The sequence below is a fragment of the Colias philodice genome, chromosome 10 (genome assembly GCF_061535455.1).
Source record: "Colias philodice isolate Cphi_HAF_F1 chromosome 10, ilColPhil1 Martin Lab GWU primary, whole genome shotgun sequence".
NCBI lineage: Eukaryota > Metazoa > Arthropoda > Insecta > Lepidoptera > Pieridae > Colias > Colias philodice.
This window is the reverse complement of record NC_143095.1, coordinates 7,639,551-7,661,343: the sequence shown is the minus strand read 5'-3', so window position 1 is coordinate 7,661,343 and position 21,793 is coordinate 7,639,551. Positions and strand designations below refer to the sequence as shown.

The 21,793-nt window shown below is 31.9% G+C and overlaps 1 protein-coding gene across 1 annotated transcript in view; it reads right to left on the bottom strand.

Annotated features, from left to right (window-relative positions):
- CenG1A (Centaurin gamma 1A) overlaps nucleotides 1-19,817 on the bottom strand; it is a 138,784-nt gene extending 118,967 nt beyond the window's left edge. The window contains exon 1 of the mRNA XM_089700060.1: nucleotides 19,358-19,817. Within this exon, the coding sequence (XP_089556186.1) occupies nucleotides 19,358-19,553 (196 nt within the window). The 5' untranslated portion in view covers nucleotides 19,554-19,817. The remainder of the gene's footprint in view (nucleotides 1-19,357) is intronic.
- Nucleotides 19,818-21,793: the final 1,976 nt, after the last annotated feature.

The window sequence follows — 21,793 nt, the reverse complement described above, 5'->3', positions numbered from 1 at the left end:
GTACTCGGCCGAGCACTCGTTGAAGTGTTTATACCAACCGAGCACTCGGCCGAGGACACTGACTCGCCACTGTACTCGTTAGGTGTAATCGCCGCATTAGAGTTAGCTATTTATATATTAAATCGTTACTTGCTGAGTTACTTTTTATATATATGTAGGCTCAAAGGCTTTACCGGTTGCTCTATTTAATAATCTGTCCTGTCATGTTGCTACGGTGCGATTGAGCAGTTGCATTTAAGTCTACAAAACTGCTAATAAACAACATTATTTTGGTAAAGAGGCTAAGCTTCTTATAGCTGGGTAACTGTGTAATAACAAGTTGACTTTCTGTTTCAAAAAGACCTTATTTATGTAAATTCCTACACCACTACTACTTACTGCACTAACAATCTGCAGTAAAGCATCGCTAAAGATTTCCTAAACTTAAGAAAATACCTATTCATTTCGGAGGTATTGTCACTTGTTTGATTTATCGTTTGCCACAAATAATGACTAATATCACTAATATCTCCACATAAAATAAGGACAAAACCACACAACACCATTAGGTGCATGAAAATGATCTAGCCGATAACAATGCCGCAAATGTAACAGTGTCAAGTTTTAAATTAGCGACATTTGCCGTGAATCCCTTTAATTAGCGGTCGTGTGTAAGTACGTTGGATAAAGCCGTAACCACCTTGAAAGGCAACTAGGTCACAGTACTTGGACTATATCTAGTCAAGAATATATGGTAGGCGCATATTGCTTATATGGTAACGTGTTATGTCAATATTATCTAATTAGTGAGACTAAATAGCCCTTATTAAATCAGTATAGGTAAATAACAGAAATAAAAAAGAAATCAACACATGTATAAAAATAATATGGTTCGTAATGCATAATATCCTTCGATTCATATTCATTAAGAAACATAACGTATTCCAGTTACACAAAATATTTTAAAACTTTGTACAAATGTTCATAGTTTCAACCGAAACTTTGTTCCTACAACAATACTACAAATTTGCAAAAGTTGCACTAAGTTTGTAATTCTGGTAAGCTCTTAGTCTACTTGTTAATCTATCTACTGTATTCTGACGCTGTGCAACTAGAAATGAAATTAAAATTTCGCTAAAGTATGCAATACTCTATTTAAAATATACCTACGTTAAGATCTAGTTGTAGATCTAGAAGTTTGAAATAAAAAAAATCATATTAAGGGACGTTCAAAACTAATTAAAACAATAGGAATGAATTATATATTTTTAGAAATACAAAGAACCACCTACCTACTACCTATATAACAAAGCTCGTGAAAGAAATTTAATTGAAATTTTTATTTAAAATTTTCGTTTGTTTTACTTTGACCATGCCTTTCTGAATATTTAAAAATGTTTCACTTTTTCTTGTTTCAAACACAAAGGTGTGTCGGGGCGAAATTAAACAACTTTTGTACGCGACTTTTCCGTACCTACGTGTGTTTGGACGAATCGTGTTTAAAAATGTTAAATGCTTTTTGGTATTTTGCAGCGTCATATAGTCGTAGTAGCTTCAATAATATTTTTGTTATAAAGGCATACAACATATTACCTATTATTTGAGGTGAATGGACCTCGATGGACATTATAGAAGTGATTTTGTAACGGGTTTTTCACGATATAAATTTGACATATATACTCAAAAAATATTTATATGAGACAGTGGTAATTAATAAAAGCATAGAAATACAATTTTTTTTAAAGCAACTTCAGTAGAAAGGTATATAATGTTTGTATAAACCAAATTCTTGCATATAAGGAGTTATTCAATTTATTATCAAATCTGTCTTCCTGACAAAAAGATGGTGGCCTTTTCATATAAATAGTCGATTTCTTTTCATTCAATACTTTTTCCTAAATATGATGCGACATAATCTTTAAACATGATTTATACCATTCCATTACTCTACCAATATGGGATTAAATCGATATTGAACTTTATCAATAAGGCAATTGAGTACATTTTTGGAATAGATGCCGCATGAAAAGGGGAAGATTTCTTTAGTAGGCAAAGTACCGTCATCTAAGTGCAAGCTTTTCCCTTCGCATTCAATATGTTGGGATTATTATATTTGTATGAAGATCAAATCCTCCTTCCTTTTCTTATAACTAGGACTAGGATAGCACTTGGGAACCAGCAACGGGTTTGAAACTACTAACTAGTATTCAATATTCCTATATTCAGAATTTAACCCCTAGGAAGGAAAGTATATCAATCATAACGGCGTATTTTTTGATTAAGCGATTGTAATCAAAACAAATTAAGTAAAAATACCTTACGCCTGTACTTAAGGAACAAAATAAAGGTTGATTTATTCCTACTCTTTGATTCAGTTTTGTTCGTAGTGAATATTAAATTAAAATAATCTAAAGCGAACTCTACAAACCGGAATTGATAAAAAATGAAAAGCTATTTATATACTAGTAACAGAAAATGTTGACGTTTCATTTCAATTTCCATGCTTAAGGCGTTACCCGGCAATTTCGACTATGTTCAACCTCTATAAAGTCTGGTACAACATAAAGCACAATACCCAAAAAAATATATAAAATAGGATGGTCTTAGATCTTTAATTGCTCGCGAGGACTTTTTTCCAAAGTTAATAGATTTCTAGAAAAAAAATGTGCCGTGGTCATCGATTTTTCCGCAAATACTCTATAAACTTCGTAACCTGCTGACTTAGAGCTCTGAAAATTTTATGTTTAATAAATTATCAGTTACACAACAGTTCCTGACGAGGATTTTTTGTTTCACTGATTAGTATCTTTTTAAATACAAAATGCGAGGAAAAAAGAAGGTGCAGCGGGAGAGGTTTGAGATCCGTCAAGTATGGTCAAGGTTATTAGCGCATGTATAAGCCTTAAATTATCTCGCAAACACATCAATTCGATTTCCTTTAATTTTCCAGACGTTTCTATCCTTTTCGTTCTTTTTATGGAGCGAATTGGCGAATTTATATGGCGCACGTAGGTACTTACCTACAGAGTTTTATTCAATTTACAGCAATGCAATTATACATTTCGATTAGGATTATTTATCCTGTCACATTCATAATATTGAAGTTATACCTTTTCAGTTTCAATTATTGGTTGATTCTCTTAAATTTATACTGAATATAGAGTTTTATGGATTAAAATAATATCATTAAACTTATAAGCTTCAACGATTTTGTATTGACTGGCTCTTATGATAGTGTGGTGTGATGATAAATTGACCTAGATCGGTTTAGCTATATCTTAGTATTAGATAATCGGTATTGATAAGAGCAATAGAAAAAAAAAGCGACGCAGTTTGGGATTTTTCTGTGGTATTTATTGTTTATACGTTTTAATATCCGACAGAAACAGGTCCAATGAATTATGATAATCCAATGAATATTGGCTTTGCGGCTCGATTACTTTTACATGCGATACCAAATAACACATGTGTTTTGAATAACATAAAATCTTTGTAAATACCGGGGATTATTGTCCCTTTCCGTTGTTGGGTAATCTCCACAGATTAGGCTTACTAAATAGCCGATTACAGAGGCGGTAGGGCGGATCCAGGTAATTCTAATCCTATAGACATACCTAGCTATTGCAAAACACTCAGCTCTCGTGAATGTTGTAAAGGGATGCGGTCAGATTACCGCAAACTACTTAACAGCATTTGATGTTGTTGTAACAATAGGTACCTACTAAATATACGCTATGTGGTTTGTAATTCTAAATTCTAATCTTTGATTCCTAAAATATTATTGGCCTGTTTTAGTAGTATCCATATATGGATTTACATCGTTTCTTAGCGCACTATTTTATTATGATATGTTAGAAAGAGATGGTTAACAATTACAAGTACTCTATTAAACCTATTTAGCTTCATACAAATGAAACTCATTTACTAAGTAAATTCTTAGTTTATTGTTGTATGAAAATTTTAAAGTAAACCATTGCTTATTTCCGTAAGGATACAGAATTAGTTTACCATGTTACAACATAAAAAGATTCAATATAAGAGGATAAATACAAATAATACACTGAATACACACCACTCAACACGATTAATTCAAATCGTATTAGACTGCAATTAATGATCCGATTTAATTACGCATATAAATTTCCATTCATTAACTTGATTTAGTACTTTGCCGTATTACCTAGATGAATAAAGAGCACAGTACAAAATAAAAGGAACAGTAGATTCTGCCTTTTATTTTTAATCTCTCTAGATTAATTGAATTTTTTCTAAGCTTATCGGTTCAGTTTAATAAAAAAAGACATATTCCGGATTAATTCATTATTTACAGGCAATTCAGTATTAAAAGTATCAAAATATATTATCCTTTAGGGCAGCCCCAGATAATGGACAAATTTCTGAACTTGTACCACAGTCTACAAGAATTCACATATTTTTGAATTCCAGCTTAATGGCCGAAACTATTAGGAATAGTGACCATTGTAAATTAGACTGCATCCCTAATAGTGCTTTGGGTGTTGACGGTGTTTATTATCTCTTAACAAATGTTTAGTCATATTTTAATAATTTAAGTATCAAATATAGTGACACTTGTATAATATAAAAGTAACAATATTCATTATATAATTAAATTGTTTCAAAAGAACCTTAGCAGAAATGATTTTGGTAGGTATATATATCTATTACTCAAAAATCCTAGTTTAATGCTTTGTGAATAATAAGGATGAGGATAAAAATAGGATACCTTCCTCGCTAGTTTGATACGGGGCTTTATATATTTGTTTGATCTCATATCAAACATCAACATCTACTCAATATTCTCAATAAGTTTACCTATTCTTACTTTATCCAAAACCATATTTGTGTTTACCCTCACCCACTATTTCCTAAAATTTATTTATCAGAACGTTCGCACATTATGCTGCTTTAGTCTCCCAAAATGATCAGGAACGAAAACACGTTCGAAACCAATTCTAATCAGCAAACCATGTTTAATCGAAACTGCGCCAAGTCGCAATCATTTCGATTAATTGATGGTTATTCAATTATTTCGAGCTTAGTTGGCTCACGCGAACACATGGGGCGGCATGTGCATTCAATTGAACTCGTATTAGTATAAACTGTTAACCAAACTTCCACGTCCAAGTTATTGGCTCCTACAATAATTATGCATTGACTTATAGCTTGTAGCGCAAACTTGGCCTGATGTTGGACGCTACAATAATATTCAATGAAGCGATCCTAGTACCAATATAATTTCAGTTTGTCTATAGTTATCTATTAAAATTAAATACTTAAATTAAAATTATATTGACGTTAATATGAGATGATTCTTTAACTTTTCGCGATAATTTTTCGGTATAAGGTAGAGGTACCTAAGTAGGTATTCAGTAAGTACTGAATAACTAATTTTAATAAAAAAAAGCCAATAAATATTAAGATCTTTGTATATGTACATGTTTCGAATTTCGACTCGACTTTTAGATTCCAAAAACAAACATTACGCGTATATAACATTATAATTCAATAGTTAAATTATTCATGAATAGTATTAGTTCACATAGCAAATGGATTTTCAGTAGGTCTGAATACGAATATTCAGCGAAGCTAATTTCAGCTTTTAGCCCATTTGTGAATGCAAATTAAGTGTCAAGATCTACAAAGTGAATGCATTAAGATTACAGAAAAACATTCCATCAAATAATTAGTAAGAAATTAATCACAAATTAATTTATTAACGTCCAGTTTTGATAATAGTGTGTCGAAAGTTTTATCAGTTAAGCAGCATTTAGCTAAAGAGGCAGTGTTATTGCAACATTTTAAAATTTAATGTATTATTCTCAAAACCAGCTTAATCTTAATACTATTATAAAGGCGAAAGTTTGTAAGGATGTATGGATGTATGGATGTATAGATGTTTGTTACTCTTTCACGTAAAAACTACTGAACCGATTACAATGAAATTTAGCACACTTATAGAGGGTAACTTGGATTAACACATAGGATAGGTTTTATCCCGGAAATCCCACGGGAACGGGAACTATGCGGGTTTTCCTTTGAAAACGCGGGCGAAGCTGCGGGCGGAAATCTAGTATTTTAATAAAATAGTACATGTTTAAATTTTATATCTGCAACGAAGACAAACAATATCAGGATATCGAAGTCCAATAAAATATTACAAACTTACCCCTACAGATAAGTTGCTTGCCAAGGAAAAGTAAGAAATTTGTGACTGCAGAACATAAAGTGTTTCGTTTCTTGCAATTTTTATTATAAATTCTCTTTGTTCAATGTATTGATTTTAAAATGCAGCATTCATTATATTTTATAGAGTATACGTTTAGAAAGAATATGGGTACCTACGTATTAACAGGCATAGAGAAAATATACTTGTAGAATGTACATGCATACACGTACACTATAGCATTTGTTCTATGGAAATAATTATTTAGGAATGTAAGATATGGACCGGCTTGAATGATCAAATCTTTTTCCTAATCGCGATAAAAAAGTAAGGAACAATTTCATTTTTCTTTAATAAAATTAAATTTCATATCTTGCTATGAATCACTCACCATACACATGTGCAAACAGATTACAGCAAGTACATCTGTCAGTCGTCCAGTTAACAAGCGCAAGCCAAGTGCAGCGTGTACAAAGGATGCTTTTCTAGCAGCGATAAATCTTCCTTTGCACACAATTATTCTCCCTTTAGCAGACAACAGCTTATGTTTCACGTGTCTGAGTAGATGCAGTCAATTTCATGTGAAAAGTTCATTGTTTTGTGGAAACAGTGTTTGACACTTTGGTGTTCGTAGATATAACTATGGGTGTTTGTTACGAAATGCTATTACCATATAAATAGGAATATGTGATTTAGAAAATTGAAACAGGTATCAAAATTTTATAGATGATTATTTTATATCACAATTTTATATTAACTTAAGAAAACGAACACCTCACAATATAGGTCTTATTAGTTTGGGTCACAGATAACAGAAACTAAAGGGTTTGGGTATTTAAAAAATTATTTACATTAAAATTAACGGACTATGTCATTCATTCGTTTTTATCTTTTATGTTGAGATATTTGTGAAACATAAAAGAATAAAGTTTTATGACATAACAGAGGGAAAATTGAGAATTATTTTGATAAAACATATTGTTTTTGTTACCTCACAATAACACCAATAGTGTGAACTTCATAATTTCCCAGATGTTACCAAATTACCACAGAACAACAATAAAGTTAGGAGAGCACTCAAAAACTTTCTTGAAGAGTGAAAGCCTGTGAATAATAAATGATACATAAAAGTAATGTCCATCGTCATATGCGTATACTTGTTTTAAAAAGTTATACCAGCGGATAGCCTTATCTTAAGAAACCCTTATAGAGAACAAAGGGATAAAAATAGAATAAGTACCTACATTTATCCGTCACTTTAATAGGGTGTATTTTTTCATAGATGATGATGGATTCTAGAGTATTATCTTGAAACATTATCTATGAAAGGATCGCGATCCTCAGGATACTTCGGTAGATACAATAACAAGTAATCAGGTGACAGCTTCCTTTTAATAATAATTTAATTTTGAGGGTCAATAATATTATATTCCATGTTTGCTTTAATAACAATATTTGTAGTATGCTCTAAAAAATAAATACTTTGACTCTTGAAAAAAGAAAACGTGAACCAACCTATTGTATTTTTTAATTAATTAAAATTAAGTTTTATAGAAAAAAGCTTGATGTAGTGTTAATTTGGACCGCAACCAAAATATCACAGTGTAATTTTCACTAATTGCTAGTGCTTTCTCTGTGAGGGACAAGACAGTCGCTATTTTCACAAGTTTTAAATGCAGAGCGCTTACTAGGCCAACCATTAAGCCCGAGACTCCGCCAACGTTTCAGAATTGAAACTGCCCTGAATAGCTCGGAATTTCGTCAAAACAAGCAATGTCCTTATTAACTTGTGACCAACATTTTCAAATGTGGCCTGCAATTTTTCAACAACCTCTTAGATTACGCTCCGATTCTCATTCAAACCGGTAATATCTACCATCCAGAGCAAATTAAATTGGACGTCGTCGTTTTACGATTTTAATTTTTAGAAAACATTTTTTCCATTTTTTTCGTATTTAGATATTGTTCCATATAGTTTAGTTTTTTTCTAGCTCCAAATTGTTATTCGTGACTAGTACTACACGTGTCTGATCTTAATATAAAAGGGATGCTAATATTTTAAAAATATTTTTGCAGCAAATTTATTGAGCTTCAATTTAAAGTTGCTTGAACTTAATACTTTTATTCCATAAACATTGAATAATCATGATAAACCGCTTAATAATGAATACTTATACATATTATATTATATTTATCTACCAACTAGATACAACAAAACAATCAAATAACAAATACTAGTGAAGCGATTTAATCGAAAATTCAGCTTCAAATTCGAAATGTATTAACTTGATTTTTCCACAGGCACGAAATTTGTCGGACATGCGAGTGAATGACAGACAGGGCTTCAATTTTCATGTGGTTATTTTGCTGTCCGGCTGAACGCTTGGCGCGTGATTTTTTTAATTCCCGCTATTGGGGTGGAGAGATTCGTTAACATAAATGCGAATAATTTAGGTAAGTACTATTTTTACATAGGTATAAATTAGAATGTTACCTTTTTACTCACAAACTTACAATGTGTAGTTAACAAGCACTTGAAATACATAATTACATTCGTATTTTGAAAGAAAGAGACACATGTCAGTGCGGCACATCACAATTTATCAATAGATGCGTATATAAGTGGGTATTTATTACCATTTAATACTGTGTAAGTTTTTGTTATTACTGATTGAGTAAACAAAACTCATTGATACTCGAATGTTGTGTATTTTGTTTGTTTTACGCCTGTGTTTATTTAAAAGCGACCATGGCTCTATCATGAGAGCTTTAACACCAAACTAAAAGTCTTAAAAAATGCATTAAAATTTGAAACCTAACCGAGGAGTCATCCATCACAAAACTGATCGATCACAACTTCAAGCCTCAAGGTATCTGTTCTGCAAATATTTTCGCTTCACTAAGTAATCCATCTAACAAAGCCAAGCACAACTTTACACTGCCAATGTTTCGGTAAAGCTTTAGCTATTATTTATCTATATTTACTTACATAATGGTAAACCTTCTACAGATCTTTGAATTTAACAGGCTAAATCCGTAAACCTGATTAATCCTCTTAAGATCTCGAGCATCAAAAATGTACACACGTAAAATCGTATAAAGTTTTTCTACTCAACAAAACTCTAATTCAAAGATGAATAATTTATTCGTTACCTACACATAACATAAAGAATTCATTTGATGACTGGCGGTTGAATAGGTAGGAAGGTACCTAGTACTACTACGGTACGTTGTTCATTCAGGGAACATTATGAAATTAATAATAGTATTTTTTTTTCGTAGGAGTATTGAGATAAAAATCAAGATAGACTTTCATGAAAACGTGTTAAGTGCGTTTAGATAAAATTAGATTCTTCGACATTTATAATCAGATTTGTTGTTTAGCGAACATTTATAAAGCCAAAATGTCACGTTCACCTTTACAAAAAGGACGACAGTACAATAACAATAAAGGGAGGAATATTGTTTGTAGAATGCATAAAGTATGTTCACTTTGCAATTTGGTCATAGAACAACGTGAAAAGGGTTTAGGAGTCATGGCATTTAGGATAGTGACAATATCTACATTTAATAGCTATGCTAAGTAATTTAATTAAGTTTGAACTCTACTTGATAAGCATTCAAATAATATGGCTAGTCTCCATGCTGAGATCCACTGATGTTCATACACCTAATTTCTAATAAAATGTAATGGCAAACAAATATAATACTTTTTATAGAAATCTTTTTAGTTAGTTGCGATGTTTTTTTTTTTATAGTTTCATTGCCATATAATCCAAGACGAGTTACGTTCCTCATTAGTGTTCGTATAATAAAGGAATGTGTAAAAACAAAACTTGAAGTGCTATTGAACTTTGAGCTTAAAATAGATGTAAATGATGCTTGATGACTGGAACAGCCGACACCCATCAAAATTGGCGAAACGTGCTATCTTGGCTCAGAGCCAAGTAAACTAACCCATCCAGCGATACAACTCTTGAGCGCTATGTTCAAAATCACTCGTTAGACAATATACTGCTTCAAATCGCTGAAGAGCTGACTTGTTGGTAGTCTGCGTGAAATAATGACACATTCGCTTTAAGTGAAGAGGAGTCAGGAGATACAGTACATTATATGTATTGTATTTATGTTCTATAAAATTAACAATACTGCTTAGACGTTTACATTAGTTTTTTTCGCAGCATTTTTTTGTCTATATACAGAGAATACCTACAGTGATTCTGCAATAGTACTGCAGTAGTAGTTCTGCAGTAGTAGTAGATTAAAGTACTGATTTCGTTTAATACAAATTATTATTTCTCCAAAATATCACCATTAATTTAATATGCATAAATTAACATACTTACAGCAAAATTTTAATTTACTGTAATATTATTAGCGAGTGTCAACTGTCAACCCTAGAGCTATACGTTCATGTCATGCTCCAGGCAAGTGCTCCGAACAGGTAACTAATTTACCTCTCATCCCTGTACTTTGGAATTAAAATACAAATTAAAACATTTCTGATGTTCTTTGTTAAAGCAGTAATGTAAAGTATATTTTATTTTATCAAGTTTGAATTTAATTTTATGCAGAGAGTTTATTCATTCCTTTACTAATTCTTCTTAATTAGGTTTACAATATTCTGAGAATGGCCATGCCCAAAATATGTAAACTTAAAAAAAATATTTTAGAGAATTTATTGAATATGTTTTGCACGCCTCATAAGCGAAGCGTTGAGGTGGATACTACTGTCACTTCGCGCAAAACATCTGATTTTTCAAACTTAAAATGTATTTATGTATCATACATTGCACTTGTAAGATAATACATACACACACATATTAAGAAAAAACACTATTTTTAACATTCATGATATTTTTGATGTCATTTTTGTTATTTAAACTAGTTAAAAAACAGTTTAAAAAAGTTCTGTCTTGGACGTCCGTGTGTCTGTATGTGCGGAGGATTTTCTTGTTAACACGATAGCGACCGAAATACTTTACTAATCGAGTCTTTTTTTTTCTCTTACGCTTGAGTATGCTCAGGAATAGAACCCTTTCATTTTTCAGGGTCTGATTGGATGTGGTTTAATTGTTATTAAATAAACAAAAATAATAATTAATAAATAATTATTAAAAAAAAATTATGAGGCGTGCACTTTTGGATTTTCCAAACTATTTAAATTTATAACTCTTTATCCATCAACCCACAAATTCTATCTATTCTGTCAAAACGAATCAGTCCGTTTGATAGTTAGTTACTAGTTAGTTTATTTTATGTAAAAAAGTAACAAAAGAGACTATTACCTACATGAATCCTTGTAGATAGAACGACATGTGTAGATTGCCGAGTAAATACTTGTAAGTGCCTAAGCCTAACTGCCTACTTCTTATTCACTAGTTGACCGGAATACTAGACTATTTTTACACAGTCAACACATGGGAATGTAGGTTGCTTGACATTGTGTGTCTTCTAATTGATGTCCCGCCAATTTAATATTTAAGACAATGTCGCATGACGTCAGCACTGGTTGTAGCCAAAGATAAGCTCCGATTCCAGTGCTATTTCTCCGACTCAATAGATTAATTTTTCAAAATAATAACGAGAGGAACTTTTCTAAGAGTATATAATTACAAATATAACTCTAGGTATGTTAAATATTCAATGTTATAGCAGTTTCTCAAAAAATTCATAGAATTTCTTTGATGAAGAGAGAAGACACGAAAAAAGCTTTAGAGCGTTTATAAACTGTCACCTACGTAAAAATAAGAGCCATTTTCCAATAAATAAACCAATGAAATAAGAATACTTTTAAATCTAGCCCTTTATAATGTTGAGAAATGTGTTCTATTGACCGATTACTGACCGCATAATTGTTTTATAAACGCTTATCGTACGTGCGACCGATTTATAACCTTGGAGATTAGACGACAATGCTGCTAGAACGTTGAACTTATGGTGGTTTATTATAGTACTCCCTTTTTTGTGTAAATCTTTAAGGATTTAGGTGTGTCTCAATTTTTTATAAATACAATGGTATTTAACATATTAATCAATTCACAATATGTAGCCAAGTTTAATCAAATGAAGAACCTGTTTAAAAAATACTCTCAAATCATATTTCATTTTCTAAATTAATACATAATAGGTATAATATGTAGCTAATCTGCAAGTGAATCTTACTTGAGTTCTCCAATTTTCCTTAATTTTTTTGAAATAAGTGATATTATGCATAAACCTTTTAGGGGGATACCGAGGTATGTTATTTAAAATAAATTACTCAGGTACCTACTCAAAACTCAAAATATATATACGTACATACATATAACATAATATTGCGTGCAAACACAAGAAGATAAGCAATTCTTATTTATGGAACAAAGGATTCCGTGACTCTATATAATAGAATCGGTTAAATATGGGTGATTTTACCGTTTATCGGCGAATATAATACCAAGTTTTATCGATTGTCGGTTGAATGGTTTTCCATTTGAAGAATTTCATTGAAATGGCCTATATGCCTACTTATAAGAAATTCTACGAACTAGTTTCTTATTTTTGTGGATTGGCAAGATATTTTAAACGTAATATTTATATTTGTTGTAGAAATTCCGATCTAATAATAGAATGTAGACCTTATTTTCTGGAACCAGATCAGTTTATTATGTAACATTGTATTCTTCAAATAATGAAATGTTTTTTGTCTTATCAAAAGAAATATTCCAATACCATGTGCTTTTAGGACTTAAGAGGACTGCAAAAACAAAAGCTTCCAATTAAATAAAAATTGGTTTTGACTCATAAGTTATTGCAATGAATAAATAACCATGTCAATAATCATACGGAAGTAGGATGTCTAACGTTAATACATTTTCATCTTGCATCTAAATAATGTGATGTACCTAAGTCTATGTGTTAAACGAGTGAAATAATCACCTACATGGGCGGCATGTGTGAAATCTTCAAAGTACCGTTCATGGATAACGGTTATTGTTTATCAGGTGTAAATCCATCAACGCCTTGGTGATATTTATATACGGTATTATTATATATATAATATATAATAATAATATATATAATAATTTATTAAATCGTCGTGAGTCTAAATTTAAATAAAAAGGTGATTAGTTAAAGAAAACAATAATTAACATGCAATATGATAATAAGTGATCATAATATTAAAAAAAAAAATACATGACATGCTTATAACAATCATTATTGAAACAATAAAATTTATCGAGTTGTATAGTTAATTGTAGACAGCCGTAAATTTGATTGCACTTCCGAAATTATTTTGCGGCGCTCTATTTTTTGAGAGGAAACTGAAGAGTTCCTTAGAAGCTCGCCATTGTAGAAAGTTCTCGCAAACGTTATTTTTACCGCAAGGGAGCTTTTACGACTCACGTGACGAATTGATTTCTTTTCATGCCGTCACTTGAATGTTCATCTCACGATTCTAAATTAAAAATTTGATCGGACTTAGATATTCTTCTGTCCGTTATTTTCATTGCTACATGTTTTACTTTTAAATGGATTCATTATAGGATAAAGTACACTTTGTGTATAAAATATGCATAGGTACTCAGAGGATATAAAATTTTAGTAAGCATTTCAATAGTATGCGGAGTCATTTTTATCCATGAAATGCAATATGATTAAGCAAGCCTATAAATAAATTATATTTACTTCTAATAGGTAGGTAGTTAGTATTCCAAAAATGATAGAAAGTAGGCGTTTTTGCAATAGGTCCCTGTGGGTTGTACCAACACGATCATGTTATGATTTTATGTAGTGCGAGATAGGCTTTATAATCAGTACATAAGGTCTAAAATCAGAATATACTTGTGTATAATGCGCAGTAAATTATTTAACTTGAGCCCAAGAATGCGGTGGCCAATGAATATTCCACCTACGTAATAAACCAACACAAACACAAAATAAACTCATCACGCAGGATATAATGTGGTATACTCTTATGTATTGCGTAACAGGAAAAGATTCTCTTCAAGAAGAGTTGTGTTTTTATTTTCACAAAACTAACTCTTTTTACTTTATCAAATCCAGTTGGAATATCATATTTAAAAATTTAAACAATTACACATTGGGTTTAACATTCAATATATGTGCGATTACTTTAAAGGGAAGGTACCTTAACATATTTGAAATAGATCACGACGAATCTTATAGATATGAGCCTACCTCGCTCAACCCACATAATATTTGCTTTACAAAAGGGATTTCAGATAAGTAACATACAATGCATGATATATGTCGTCGAAGTAAATTCAATACACGCCGACGCCCTTTGACGGCAAAATGGAACGAAGGATCCATAAAGGACAAATATGTTGCAGTTTGTTCCATTATTTGTTCCTGCGGTCGTACTGAATGGAAAAGCAAATATTGTGATTTATTTTATTGAGCCATACATGAAACCGACAGCAGTTTACATGAAAATGTGTGATAGCTACACATTTTAGTATGAATTTTCATCGTTTAGGAAAATTTATGGCTCATGTTACAGACTTATTGACCCTTTGTAGTTGTTTAAATAAATATATCCTTAATTTCGTTCACACACCTTAGAAAAATTTCATCGGGATAATATTATAGCAATCATCCAAAGCAAAATTGAATTGCATCGAAGTTTAAAGTGCATCGCAGCTTCAACAAGTTCCAATCGACAGTATTGCGAAATGTTCACGATTCCCAATACAAATGTATCCACTCATGAACTACACGCTTGTTTACATGTTCGATAAAGGCATCGACCGTGGCCGGGTTTGGATTTGATCTTGATACACACGTGTTTGAAGCCTCAGCTATTTGTGTTATAACCGGTTTGTAATTCTGCTGTTTGTTTTGGTAACACATTGATACTTCCTAGTTGCCTTGCAGAGATTATATTATATGTAATATTATTCAATTTTTACAGGTTTACTGTCTTTAATCTTTATCTAAAATTTAAGCAATACATTACGATAATATAATTGTTATTTGTTCTCTTGTTTTGTTGGTTGTTCTATTTTGGAGAACTATGTGAGTAGAATTTGGAAAGCTTATACATGACCAAGTTTGAGATTGAGCTTACACAAGATAATTTTAATATTAATTCTGCTCTTCAATGGAAGCAAACCTCATTTTCATATTTTTTGAGAATAACACATATCTGGAAATGTATGAATATCTATTTCATATGCTATTAACTATGTTATATTTGTTACTAGCGACCCGCCCCGGCTTCGCACGGGTGCAATGCTGATACCCATGCTGATACTAAATAAACTACAGGAAAACTGTGAACGTTGTATATAAAAAAATAGCGGCCCGCTCCGTCTTCGCACACGGGTAGGTATAAAATAGGTATATAGCCGGGCGGCCGGCCGGTACCGCCGCAAATGCTACGTCCCGCAATTTTTAAATCTGTAATATCTTCGAAAATATTCACTTAAATCATACGGTGTAAAAGCCCATATAGATCTATATTAAATGAACAATGTATTGAAGGTATTTAATTGGTTAAGGATTAATGCTGTATTGGTTAAAATCGCATCGAAAATTAGCCATTATTTGTCGTAAAAAGTAAATGACAAAAAAAAGTTATTGTGGGTTATCCATAAGAGATAGACATATACCATCGCGGACTTTTCTATAGACCTTTTCAATGTGTATAATACTTAGTACATTATTTTGATAAAACTCGTAGGGCCTGCGTTTGCAATGTAAGCGATTAAGTAAGAAATTTTTTACGACATCACATTAGAAACCTCAAAAATAACAGTACTTCTTCACTATTTAATGGATGTTATTATACATATAAACCTTCCTCTTGAAACACTCTATCTATTAAAAAAACCGCATCAAAATCCGTTGCGTAGTTTCAAAGATTTAAGCGTACAAAGGGACATAGGGACATAGGGACAGGGAATGCGACTTTGTTTTATATACTACTAGCGACCCGCCCCGGCTTCGCACGGGTGCAATGCTGATACTAAATACCTACACTACAGAAAAATTGTGAACGTTGTATAGGTATAAAAATATAGCGGCCCGCTCCGGCCTCCGGCATCGCACGGGTATAAAATACATAGCCGGGCGGCCGCAAACGCTACGTCCTGCAATTTTTAAATCTGTAATATCTTCGAAAATATTCACTTAAATCATATGGTGTAAAGGGCCATATAGATCTATATTAAATTAACAATGTATCCATGGTATTTAATTGGTTAAGGATTAATGCTGTATTGGTTAAAATCGCTTCGAAAATTAGCCATTATTTGTCGTAAAAAGTAAATGACAAAAAAAAGTTATTGTGGGTTATCCATAAGAGATAGACATATACCATCGCGGACTTTTCTGTAGACCTTTTCAATGTGTATAATACTTAGTACATTATTTTGATAAAACTCGTAGGGTTCAGCCTGCGTTTGCAATGTAAGCGGAATAAATGTAATTTTTTACGACATCACATTAGAAACCTCAAAAATAACAGTACTTCTCCACTACTTAATGGATCTTATTATACATATAAACCTTCCTCTTGAATCACTCTATCTATTATAAAAAACCGCATCAAAATCCGTTGCGTAGTTTCAAAGATTTAAGCGTGCAAAGGGACATAGGGACATAGGGACATAGGGACAGGGAAAGCGACTTTGTTTTATACTATGTAGTGATGTAGTGATTTCTGTATGTCATGTCTTACTTTTAGTGCTACTTAAATATTAATTAGTCAAAGTCCTCATGTAATATACCTAATTCTTTTCCTAACTATTTGATGTAATGTAGTTAAGTATAATAATTAATAATGAAGTGCCTACTAATTATCGAAGTAATGTTTGTTGGACATTTTTTATTTCTCTTGTTGTGGTAGATAACGATAACAAAAACCTGTATTTCGTATCGATTATTATTTGAGTATCAGATTTTAATTTCCAATAATGGACGTGGTCATAAATATAACCATCATTATATAAATGCTTTCAAAGCGAATGGAATGAAATCCATTAGCTGATAACTAAAACAATAATTCCACATTCAGTGAGTGATTAGAATTTAACTAATGTAGGGGAGACTTTGGATAGCATAGAAGATAGGGGTAGATAGCAGTGATATATTGTTAGGAATAAGACTGTTTAAAGGAATTAGTTCGTATTTGGACCTAGAATGTATAAAAATACCAAAGTTACAAGACAAATTGGCAGAGATAAAAATAGGATCGTGACAACGTGACTTCTAAAGGTTTACGCCGTTTTCAAGGTTCTTTTCACATATAATATGTATGTATATGACAAATATTAGGAACCATAATGTGGTCTAAGATGAAGCGCGCTTCACTAGAATTTCTAGATACATATTATGTACTTATTATGTACTTAATTCAACTGAATAAGAGTTAACGTTAAGGTAGAAGTTAAAATACATTTTTAATCAGTTTGAAGCTGAACTAACTACATTGTAGAAAATATTTCGTTCCAGCATCAACTTTGAGTGATCAACTAGCAGTAGTTCAATAGCGAAATCCCTGAAAGGTTTTCAGAGCTCTCTTTACCAACCAAAAAGGATTTACCCTAAAAACATTTTTTTTTTATTCAGTGCGTTATTTATTTACCTAAATACAACGTAACAAACTTGAGCCAACGCTCCACGGTCTCCCCTATCCTACGTACCTATATTATGAATGAAAAAGTTGGCGAGAATGCGTGTTCGTTATTCTTTCACGCAAATCCCAATTTCTTTTTTAAGTCCCAAAGTATTTTTTACCATTAATATTAATTGATGTTAGATCGGAATTATTGACAAAAACTTTATAATAATATTGATTTGGCAACAGCACCACATTTTTAAGAGCATGCGACGCGGCAGCATGCATTATGCAATGCGAGGAGATTATAATATGCACAAAAAAGTAAAAAGATTTATAAAATACAACTTTTTGTAGGGCTTTTTGCACGAACTTGAAACCCGATAACTAATCTCAATAATGGCCAGTCTAAAAAGTTTTCAATTTATGTACCTAATTGAGTTTTGAAATTGATTGATTGATTAATGAAGTACATACCTCCATCTGATACCTCGTAATTAATTTTCGGATAATTAATTAATGTTTTTTCCAGGATTTGAAGTTATACAAATGGATTGAACCATTGCCGATTCAAAAATTTACCGCATAATTTGCATGCCAAAACGAGGAACTATTTGTGAGAAATTACTGAAGGTACGCAATCATAATACATAGATAATAGGTATGTGCAAGCATTATGTTAATCCAGAAGCAAACATCGTTTACCAATCATAGCCTTAACAGCAAGCCTTATTCAATAACTACAATCAAACAACTGCATTACCAGCAGAGGAAATAAACAACAGACGCTTAATAATAATTATCTGTGGTACGGACAAAGAGAGATTACACAATACAATACGGCACCTACTTGGTACTCTGCTCGGTTATTACTGTTTTATTACACTGCCCAGTTACCAGTTACTGCTCCATTTGCCATTGAAAAGGCAGACAATAAACTGAGCGAAAACTTACCATTGCGATATTTTTTTCACTATTCACTATTAATATAAACTGTAGACTGTAGTGTAACCATAGGATACACAATTTAAGCTTTCGTATTTACTTATAGTTTCTGTGTGTATACGTTTAATTTTTTAAAACGAAGCCATATTTTATTTATTAAAATAACCTACTCTGAAACATTTAATGAGGTATGTACAACTCACCAACACCAAAAACCTTAGCCCTACTGATAGGTAAAAACATAAACATCCATAGGGTATTACAGGCAATTATTACACCAATCATGTGACTATTTATTGAATGAAATTTATTAAATAATAAATAAATCAAATATAATCGGTCAAAAAAATTGGACCATTCTCCATTTCCACGAAGTGCCGACCCAACAAATACCGGCTCTAGGTAGAGAAAAAATGTTCGACGACAAACATAATCAATCCAATATTGAAACACTCTCTACTCGTATATTAATCTGTCAAACTAAAACATTGTGCATAAAATAAGAAATGTATGAGAATGCAATTGAAGTAATCGATAATATTTTATTGAATCGTTTCAATCGTTATCTACCTTCTTATCATAACCGCAACAACACAGAGCCGGCAGCGGCCGTTTCCCGAGAAACGAAAGCTTTTAAGAGTAAACAAAGATAGAAACTTTGAGATTGGGGTTTGGTAACAAACCTTCTATAGCAACAACGTGGTCGCGGATCTGTTGAGCGAGGAGCGGGTCCGGCACAAGTTCAACAAGGTCGTAGAGAGCGTAAATCGACGGATGAACGCTCTCAAACCTTTGGATTTCCTGCCGTATCGACAGGGAGGTGTTCAAGCATGCCTGCGTGTGCTGCCGATTGCACATAGTGCTCCTGAAGCCCAGCATTTAGCTAGGATACTTAATTAGCACACCACAACACTACACCGGACGATGCATTCCCATTTCAATACTGTGATATCGTACCCCAAACAGAGGTGAAAAATAACACGTTTTTTGTTATTAACAGTTCTTTTTAAACAAATAAAAACACAACAACACTTATCACAGTATTTATGTAATGTAAAATGTGCATGTGAATAATGTAAACATTCAATTATAAAGCGACACACTGATGACAAATGGATAGACCACCTCGCTGGCAGCCATTACCGAACTGTTCGGAACTGTGGCATTTTGTGTGCGTCGGATGAATATCTGTCAAACATGACAGCTATTGACTCGAGCGCCCTCTGTGACTACACTCAATAACATTACACACTCATTTTGTAATAGTTCCGTATATTCCGACCAGATGGCGCTTTTATCAATTATAATGTAACTCTACCTCTTCGAATCTCCATCCCTTTTCTGAATACGAGTAACAAAAAATTATGGGCTTGAAATTCGATTTCTTAAATTAATTATAGTAAAAAATGAACAGATAGTTTACATGAACACATTACGTAAGATAACTCTACCTATTACACTATGCAGGTACTCTATACCTACATACTTCTCTACTGTTAAGAAGTTGTTTGAATAAAAAGTAAAAAAGTATAAAATATATAATATTATTATCTTTATTACCGACATAATTAATTTATCTTTGGATTCATTATTTTATAACCTCGCAATCTCAGGAATTAGTGCATACTGCATCAGTGTATAATTAATAAAATATTATTTCATATCATTTTGTTAATAAATATAGGCTCTTAGGAAAAACAACGGTTAAGATTTTCCTATTTGCACAAAAAATATAATTATAAATCTGTTTAGGAAAATGGCGTGTCGGCAATAATACATTGTATTTAAAATAATTAATACTCAGATCACAATTCACAAAGCCTAAGCACGTAACGCATATCCTTAAAGACGAAGCAATTGTAAATACAATATAGGTCGAGGTTTTTAGACGTAGATAGCGAAATTTACGTAACTTATGAATATAATCTTTTGTTATAAGTACCTGAATATTGCTTTACATAGAGATTACTAGTTAGTAATAGATGTCTAGATTGGTACTTAGATATATCTATAACTTTTTAAATACTTATTTAACGTTTACAAATTTATCCAATGTAATTTTAATTACATACTAGATACCCCAGCAGACGTTGTTTGGCGCTATTGCCCCTATTTCGTGTTTTCTCTCCACACAAACCTTCTTTGTGCCACCTGTGTTGCTAAAGTTGTGCAAAAACGTTAAAATGAAAAAAAAAGTTGCCGAATTGGTCGAGCCGTTCTCGAGACACTCTTAGCAACACATTGTACCTATAACCTGTTTTTCAGGAGCCTGTCTTTTCAAATTACTTTATCACCATTTAGTTAAAGACAAGATCTTTGTAATCGTGATTTATCTTCATAATTATTGAGAAGTTTATAAATTATGATATTAAATTTTAATCACGTTTATATTATGTCAATCCTCGTTCTGTTGCTTTTCAATTTAACATTGAGCAAATAATTTATTTATATTAAATTTTCCTCCATTTAAAGGAAGGTAAACAATGTGTTCCCTTGGTACCGAGGAGAAAATCTTAATTGAAGTGCTTTTGTTTATTATCAAAGGAAATATAAATTAATATTATAATATTAAATACAACATTGATGAGATTTTCGATTTGTATGAAAAGTAGAGCATAAATAGATATGCTTTGTAGATCATAATAATATTATGTAGTTTTTTTTAAACATTAAATAAATATTCTTTCATGTGGAAAGAATGGGAGAAGATCCCAGGTACCGCTGGAAAGACAAAATCGCCAAAGACCTGCGCACCCTCCAGATTGAAAACTAGTAAGAGAAGGCGCAGGATAGAGTCAAATGGTGGCTCTTATTGTCGGAGGCCAAGACTTTGGGTCCCTGCACCACTCTAGTAAGTAAGTAAGTAATTAAATATTTGATCTTGATTTTGAAATAAAATAGAATATCAAAATAATTAGGTACTAAATCGTTTACCAATTCTTCTATTTCAAGAAACTAATGCAACCGGTGTAATTGATCGTAAATTTATGTAAAATTACTCAATTAACAGTTTAACAAGTTAACTTCTATTTTCCGGTTAGTTTTATAACAATTGGTAAACGGTTACTATTTAATAATTCATGAGAGTTCCTTTGATACTTTTACTTTATAAAAAATAT